The sequence below is a fragment of the Sparus aurata genome, chromosome 22, assembly GCF_900880675.1.
Source record: "Sparus aurata chromosome 22, fSpaAur1.1, whole genome shotgun sequence".
NCBI classification, from domain to species: Eukaryota; Metazoa; Chordata; class Actinopteri; order Spariformes; family Sparidae; genus Sparus; species Sparus aurata.
Genome location: NC_044208.1, coordinates 28,773,634 through 28,782,360, shown reverse-complemented (window position 1 = coordinate 28,782,360; position 8,727 = coordinate 28,773,634). Strand labels below are relative to the sequence as shown.

General features: G+C 46.7%; 1 protein-coding gene across 3 annotated transcripts; it reads left to right on the top strand.

Annotated features, from left to right (window-relative positions):
- Nucleotides 1-1,371: 1,371 nt before the first annotated feature.
- ankef1a (ankyrin repeat and EF-hand domain containing 1a) lies at nt 1,372-7,986 on the top strand. 3 transcript variants are annotated; one of them, XM_030405722.1, is made up of 10 exons: nt 1,372-1,561; nt 1,760-1,921; nt 3,829-4,028; nt 4,127-4,276; nt 4,378-4,501; nt 4,723-5,548; nt 5,633-5,859; nt 5,944-6,083; nt 7,391-7,546; nt 7,829-7,986. In XM_030405722.1, the coding sequence occupies exons 1-10, from the start codon at nt 1,372-1,374 to the stop codon at nt 7,937-7,939; spliced, it is 2,286 nt and encodes a 761-aa protein (XP_030261582.1). In that variant the 3' UTR covers nt 7,940-7,986. The 3 variants fall into 3 exon arrangements, with proteins under 3 accessions (XP_030261582.1, XP_030261583.1, XP_030261585.1); XM_030405723.1 differs by lacking the exons at nt 7,391-7,546; nt 7,829-7,986 and adding an exon at nt 6,666-6,778; XM_030405725.1 differs by lacking the exons at nt 7,391-7,546; nt 7,829-7,986 and adding an exon at nt 6,446-6,475.
- The last annotated feature ends 741 nt before the right edge of the window (nt 7,987-8,727 follow it).

The window sequence follows — 8,727 nt, the reverse complement described above, 5'->3', positions numbered from 1 at the left end:
CTGAGGACATCAAGCTCCAACCAGCTGTTGTCTTATGAAATCTGTCGTCAGGGAGTTTTATTGTGAAAATATAAAGGTGGATTTACTACGTCTTAGTGTGACGTCATGAGGTGGTCTGTTCTGTCATTTTTTTAGATGAGATTTACTTTGAGGGTATTTCTTTAATTAATTTTCCCCCCACGACTAATTCTTCATCATGTGGTCGCTTCAAGTGATAGTTTGCCTTAATCAGATTCTTCACAGCTGAATTTTTATCTCTATACATGATTTCTGCCTAATTTGATGTCCTTTTAGTTGAAGGACAGGCTCTCAAAGACTCTTTAAGCTCTAACCTGCTTCTGTCTCACATTTATACTGTTACACAATTTCTATTGTTAACATGGAAACTATGATTAATATGTGAACTTCTCCTGTTATGATGGTTTTTAAAACAAACAAACAATGGTGTTTATTCAGCGGCGTAGATTTGTTGGTCCAGGTGTGTGTCCTGATTGGTCCACAGGAATCTATAAATTCAGTCAGTAAATCTACTATTTACATTATTAATTAGGTAATAGTTCAAACTCAGAAATGTGTATTTTCTTTCAAAAGTGATTAAACTAATTTCAGGATTCTCATGCATCCTGGAAAACATATTGAATATGAGAGAAAAAGCAGAATGTCCTGGAACATTATTTTAAATCCCCCAAAACTACACAATACTGTGCAATATTAGTAGTATGAAATATATTATTATATTTAAAAAAACAATTCTGAGTGAGTTGTTTGTTTTAAGAGACTCTTGATGAAAGTAAAACCTCCAGCTTCTCTTTGTTCCTGGTGTTCATGATATCACTGTAACTCACAGGAGAGAAAGACACTGCAGCTATAAATTCATTGATTAAGGAACAAATAAGTGTTTGGGCGCGCTCCGTTTCTGTGGTATCGGCTAGAAAATCACGGGAAAAGTCCCGGACACTGATCTCTGGTCAAAGAGAGAGAACCCTGAAGCTGTTCTCAGAGGAAACACTGTTTGAAGCTAGAAGGGTGGCAGGGTCCGCCACATATAAACAAAGTAAAACAGTTTAATTGTGTTGTCCTTTAAGGTCAGTTTGTTTATTCAGTTTATTCAGTCAGGAAAACAAAGAGAGTTTGATTTTGAGAGTTTTTTTCTTGGTTTAGGCAGAAAAAACTGAGGATCTGTCTGCTCGTTAAGAGTTCTCACCCCAAACTACACCGAGGTCGTTTAAATACAAATATACCAGCATTTGTTTCTGTCTTTTCATAAAGCTGCTTCCTCCCTCTGTGGTAAACGTGCACACCGGCTCATTCGTCAGGACTTCATCGCTCCCTTTATCTGTGTTTTCCCAGCAGCCCCTGTTCGACCCCGTCATGAGTGGCGGGGTAGCAGAGGGCCGCCTGCAGGTCCTGCAGATCTACCGCCTGCTGCAGTGCGTCCATCAAGGCGACAAGCTGCAGATAGAGAAGATGGTGAAGCTCGGGGTGGAGGACCTCATCAATCTGACCGAGCCACAGGACGGCACGGGGGCGCTGCACGTGGCAGTGTCGGCCAAAAACCAGGGTGACTGTACAGTGAACGAATGTTTGTTTGTTAGAGGCCGACATCTGACGGCTTTTACACAATCAGTGTGATCAGTACAACCTCCATATTAACATTTTAATACACTTTGTTACTTTGCATATCTCTGTGTGAGGTTCTGTGTCAGAGTGACCTCACCCTGCTGATTGTCTCCTCCTCCTCGTCTCTGACTCCATCCAGACCTGGTCAGCTTCCTCATCTCCATGGGGGCGGATCCTGACACCCAGGACAAGAAGGGCCGCACCCCGGTCATGTTGGCCGCCGAGCAGGGCCACGATGGCATCGTGACACTGCTGGCCCAGAACTGTGCTGACTTCACACTCCAGGACGCCGAGGGCAGAGGTGAGCAGCGTCGTTTGAGTTTGATAGATTTTATTAGGTCGTGTTTTTTACTGACTCACCTGAAAAGATCGATTCATGTTCCAGATGTAAAAGAGAGCTTCAAAAACACATGATGCAAACTGACTGACACAAGACTTTATTTATCGTTTACATTTTCCGTTATTAGACACAGAAAACATTTTTAATCCACAAGTTCAACTCTTGTAAAATGCTCAGGAGGACTCAGGTGAGTCTGAAGTGTCGATTTCTCAAACGGAGGTGTTTTTCCATTCCAACTTGGACCTGACGGGATCGTTTCTGAACACCTTTCCTTCTCTCACAACTCATGAACATGCACAGTTTCCTGTTAAGTTATTGATGAGGAGGCGGTATCCTGGACGACTCCAATCAGCGAGTGTTGAGTTCTTCTTCAGGACCGATTGTGATAATGACCCCAATTACAGAGTGTCCGGGCGTCAATTACACCAAATGGGACTCTGAGAGAGAATGAAGAGGAGAGAGGGTGTGTGTGTGTGTGTGTGTGTGCAACCTTTTGTATTATGCATGTACAGTATGTTGTGTGTGTGTGTGTGTGTGTGTGTGTGTGTGTGCGTGTGTGCAACCTTTTGTATAATGCATGTACAGTATGTTGTGTGTGTGTGTGTGTGTGTGTGTGTGTGTGTGTGTGAGGCCACGTGGGAACATCTAATTACAGATCAGGCTCTAATGGTGATCCTCTCCTGTGAAGCACGCTGGGTAACCTGATGCGATCCTGCGGCCCAGTCTCAACACTTACAGTGCCGCCTCTTCCTCAGCAGGCCAAACGTCTCCAGTCACACATTCATCCTGTATTATCCTCAGTGTTATGAAGGTGAATGTGTCCGGCAGATCAGTCGGGGGGGTAACATTTGTGTAAAAATCACGAGAAAGGGAAAGAAAGCGCTGCTGGAGCTTCTCTGGATGTATCAGAGCTAGAAGAGGACATCATGTGGATGTGGGTGTTTACCCTGCATGGACAGTCGGGGATGTGTTGGCCCAAACCAACAGACGCTTATTGACAGAGTTCAAACCGTGGTGTGTTTCAGATACGATAAGCCTCTGTTGATCCACACAGCGGTCATTCATTCAGTGCAAAGCCGGTCGGTCGGAGTGATTGGCATTGAGAAGTTGCTGTCAGAAGTGGGATTTGATTTCTCCTCCAGGACGACCTCAACGCTCCCATTACATCGTTTATCCACCAGAACTCTTAACGAGTCAAACCGGACCTGCTCTGGAGCAGGGCCAAGTAGGCTGACGTGTCGCAACTTCAGCCAAACCGTAACAATCATCCGTCTGCCACTAAAACTGATACTGAACTCACGTCTGTGCAGGAAACCTGAGAGAGAGGTTTTTAAAAGTCAGAGTGTTCAGCTCTCAGGACTTTAGTATCTTCTAACTGAATCTCTTTAGTTTCTCTCGTCCTGTTTGTTCATTTCAATCATCTGCTGAGTTTCACTGTTTCATGTGTTCACTATCAGCTGGTTCATGTTTAGTTACTGCTGCTGCTGAAACACGTTTCCTGTGACGCTGCTTCATAATAAAAGCTTTAACAGGGTGCTTTTATTGTGAAGAAGTTAACAGTAAACGAAACACGTTTGTAGCTGAATTAGTGGAGACACTTTGTTAGCATGATAGCGCTGCAGGGATCGAGACAAGAGAGTCGTTTGTTTAAGACTCACCTTCAAGAAGTAAGACCAGCTGTGGTGGAAATGCACAAACCTGCCTGCACCGAGTCAAACTGAGTAGAACCGGGCCGCAGCTGTGATGGAAAAACAGCATCAGACTGCTCATCCACCCTGACATGGCACATCTCCGCCAAACCCATAACTCCCATTTGCTTAATCAAGGTAGATTTATATATATATTTGTTTATCTTTCTTTGACTTCAGGTGTGCTGTTCTACTGTATTCGCCCCACCAAGCGTCACAGCCGCTGCCTGCAGGTGGCGCTGCGGTGCCTGGCGGACGTCAACAACATGTCTGCAGAGGGGACGCACGTGTTCAAGCTGATGTGTGAGAAAGCTGAGGAGTGCACCCCCATGTGTCTCATCATGCTGGACGAAGGGGCCGACCCCAACGCAACGGATCAGGTGACAAACTGAGGCATGATGGGAGCTGAGGCAGGGTACAGATGATCTACAGAGCATAGTGTGAGGCTGAGTGTTTTATTTATCTCCTCTCTCCTCAGAAAACCGGCGTCACAGCGTTGATGGAGGCAGCGAAGGCCGGCTCCCTGCAGCTGGTTAAAGCCATTCTCCGGGTGGGAGGAAACCCAAACGTCCTGGACCACAAACGTCTCACAGCAGTGCACTACGCCGCCATGGGGGGCTTTTTTGAGGTGTTGTATCTGGTCACATGATGCAGCCACACGTTTACCTCTAGGATGTTGGATGTAGGATTGTGTGACGTGTTTCTCTGTGGTGTTTTCTCGTTGTGCAGGTGATTCAGACGCTGTCTGCGCACTCAGCAGACATGGGAGTAATCGACATGGAGGACTGCACGCCGCTACACTACGCCGCTGCCACCGGCGATGCTAACTGCTGCAAGTTCCTGGCTCAGAGAGGTGCAGTGAGAGGGTTCAGCAGTAACAGGCGTCCTGATGTCGACGCAGAGAATTTAATCCTTTCTTTGGTTTTCAAAGATAACTCTGATAACTTCTCCTGAGACGGTCTTTGTTCTCTGTTCATCTGTTTTGGAGTCAGGATATTATTAGTGCTGCCAAAGTGAAATGAGGTAATTCCACCTTGTGTTTGTGTTTCTCCTGACGCTGTGCTCTGTGTTCAGGTTGTAACCCCAAACTGAAGAACCTGGACGGCTTGCTCCCGCGTCAGATTGCCAAAGACGCCGGTCACAAAGCTGCAGCCAAGGAGCTGAAGAAAGCGGAGAAGCAGCAGGGGAAAGGCAACAACTCTGGCGGCGCCGGCCCCTCGTCGGATCTGTGGGCCCTGAAGCTCCACGACTGGTCCAACGAGTATGAGGCGGAACTACGGCGAGCCTTTGGGGGAAAATCCGAGACAGTTCCCTCTGAGATGTTTGTTTCGGTGTTAAAAGAACTCAGTGCTCCTGTAGAAGAGGACCAGCTCCACACATTCATCTCAGCCCACGGCAAGGGAAGTGATGAGTCCATCAACATTAACGAGTTCATCAAAGGTGTCAAATACGTCAAGAAACCGTTCCTCCTGTCCGCTTACTTGCCTAAAAAGAAGAAGGGAGACAGGGGAGGAAAAGGAAAAGGGAAGAAGAAGGGTAAGTTTGTCATCCCCATGCCCATCTGCACCCTCCCGCCGGAGCAGATGGCCCGGCGACCCGACGGAGGCCCGCCCCACTTCATGATCGAGACGTACTACGACAGCTCGGACACGCTGCGATTCGACCGCGATCACCCGCCAGAACACCCCATAATGAACGACTCAGGATGGTACCTGGAAAAAACGGACAAGGTCTACATCGATATCAACCACTGTGTGAAGCGTGGAGACCTGGAGTCGCTGGACCTGGCGTTCAGTCAGGGCGTCCCCGTGGACGTCCAGCATCCGCTCTACAAGACCCCGCTGACGGTGGCGTGCTCCAGCGGAAACTACGAGGTGGCTCAGTACCTCCTCAGTCACGGGTAAGAGAGACCACATGTTCTGTCTTCCTGTCAGTGTGTAACAAACCCGGTTAAAGACGCCGTGATGTCACCTCTCCCTGACAGTGCCGATGTGAATGTGTGCGACCAGTTCTTCTGGACACCGCTCCACCACGCGGCTCACGCTGGCCAAGTAGAACTCCTGGAGCTTCTGGTTGAGGCCGGGGCCACCGTGGACGCACAGGCCCTCAGCGGAGCCACGCCGCTCATGAGGGCCATCCAGAGCTCTCACCCCTCCTGTGTGGACTTCCTCATCAAGGCGGGCGCCAGCGTGAACGCCGAGAACAAGAAAGGTTCGACTGCACATCTGACGTCGGATCTGATTAAAACGGTGCCTTCTGTGGTGATTTGACGGATCATATTTTGTTTTCCGACAGAACAAAACTGTCTCGACATCGCCAGAGATTTTGGAGACTGCAGGGTGATCGACCTGGTCAGAGACAGGATGGACTCTCTGCCTAAACAGAAGGAGACGGCCAAGGCAAAGGGGGACAAATCTAAATCTGCTAAAGGAAAGGTACCGAAGTGAAGTCCAGCCGGCTACAAACAGATTAAAGTGTCGTGGCTTCAAACTTCTCTCCTCTCTGTTTGTTAGCGTACGTAGGAAAAAGAAACACATTCAGGCTCATTCAGAAAAGAACAAACAGTGATGTCGTTCCAAGTGTTCAAGCAAAACTTAACCAACATTTGATTGGAGGTTATTTTATCAGCCAGGTTTTCTACAGCATCAGAACCTTCAGCCTGTAAGAAGTTCTGATAGTGTGAAGGCAGCAAATAAACCCGGATGTGTTACGTTACAACGAGAACAAGCCGGAGCTTCAGTTTGCGTTTCTTATAATCAGGCTACAACCTGGAGAAATGTCCTGATTTTGTCACCAGGCCCTGTCAGAGTAGCACGTGTTCACCAGGAGAATTCATCGCTCAGTGCAGCTGAAAGTCCAGTTAACAGAATGAGCAGCACACAGGTCCGATATGGAGCTTATTGATATAAACACGAGCGATATCACGTACTGTAAGTTGAAGTTTGCGGCTCCTACATCTGATTGTATGAAATTAAAAACAAAGAATCGGTGTTGTTAATGTGAAACACCTGAAACAGGCCCAGATGATATCAAGTGGACCTTCAGAACCGGTCCAACCGACACCACCTACAGACAGGAGAGTCTCACCAGCAGCAGGATAGAAACGATGTAGACGTCTGAATGAGCGCCACCTACAGGCAAGGAGAGTAATAACTACTGTGTGTGTGTGTGTGTGTGTGTGTGCGAGAGGTCCAATCAGATTTTCAGAATAAGAATCAGAATCAGAAATCCTTTAATCCAATCCAGCCAAACGACAAAATATTACAAAGGACAAAACCAATTAACAGCAAACACTAATAATAATTATGGGTATTATTATTATTACCATAAACAGAAATGAGTTCTGTACAGTTTGTTTGTCCACAGTTACATTAAATCTCAGTTGTATCTCTTATTTGCTGCTAATTGTTAAATGAATAATAAAATAACTATAAGTATAAATTGATGAATATATAAATAATTGTTCATACAGACAGTGAGCACTGAGGTCCACATGTCTGATGATCAAGCATCTTAAAAATGCTTTTTTCAGTTTAACTTGAGTTGTTTCTGTTTTATTTTGAAATCACCAGTTGGTTGGTTTCCCCTACAGTATCAGGATGTATTAATACATTATAAAGATCACAGTTTAAACGAACACTTTTATGAGCTACATTTGTGTATCATTATGACCCAAACTCTGCCGGCTCTGTTCTGTAACCTGACCTTTGATTAGTAGTAAGTGTCTCGGTGTCTCTGACAGGCGTCTGCTGCAGGCGGAGTCGTGAACGCGGCGACGTCGGCTGTGACGGCGGGGAAGACTTCCCCTCAGAAGGACTCAAAGAGCGTCCTCGTGGAGAACGCCAGGATCACCGCGGGGCAGACCAACACTGTGGACATCACCTTCGTGCCAAAAACGGTGCGGCTGATCACCGTTTACTGCAGCTACAAGTTATTACTTCCTGTCTGTAGCATGTCACAGGAAATATTCCTAATATAAACTACCTTTGAAATACATTTTAACCAAGCTGTTGATGTCTTACTGCTACAAAGGATCATAGTGAGCAATTAGTCAGGCTGAACCAAATATTTAAAGAGGTCATATTCATTATAATAAGTCAACATTAAATATAACGTTACAGTCCAGTTCACCCTCAGACTCGACCCGTCTGAATCTCTGTGACCCGTCTGTCTCTCTCAGGTTTGGGGGAAGCCGCCCACCACCAGCCAGCTCATGTCCAAGATAGAGAGACGGAGAGAGCCGTTATCCCTCGAGGTCGACTTCGACGACTTCATGATGCCGTTCAGCTAGAACGTGGAAATACTGGAGCTGTGAGAAAACAGAGACCAGGCCAAGAGAGGCAGACAGTTAAACTCAGTGAACACCCGCGACATCAGATCCATCACAGCTGCTTTAACTAACACAGTTGGACATCATGTTTTAAACCTCTTATTATCTAGTCTTTTAATGATGTATCAGAACCTGCAGAGTCAGTACACAGTCAGAATCATCAGCCAACAGCAGAATCTGCTTTTATAAATAATGAAATCCTTCTTATTTCTCTGTACAGATATTTCTTGTGCACTCAGCCGTCAGCACTGTGACTCAGCAGGGACTGAGCTGTCAGCTCGTGTCACTTCACTCAACATGAACTTTATATAAAGATTTTGCACAAAAATAATTTGGTCCATCCATTTATCTGTCGTCGTCTGCTTATCCGGGGTCAGTAGGTCATTCCAGACGTCACAACCTGATGCTGAGGCGCCCCCAGGCCAGGTGAGATCTATAATGATAATCTCCAGCTGGTTCTGGGTCTGCCCCCCCTCGGGGTCTTCTTCTCTCAGCTGGTCGTGCCTCTGAAAGATGGTGGCGAATGTCCTGAACTGGCCTCTTTGGATGTGAAGGAGCAGCAGCTCCACTCTGAGCTCCGTCACTGCGTCACTACGCTCAGCTCACGGTACAGGTGATGGACAGGTGAATGACAGGTGATGGACAGGTGAATGAGAGCTTTGAATTCCAGTTTCGTTCCCTCTTCACCGCGATGGTCCAAGACCCCGACACACTCAAACCCCCTAAACTCTGAGCAGGAGTCACCTCCC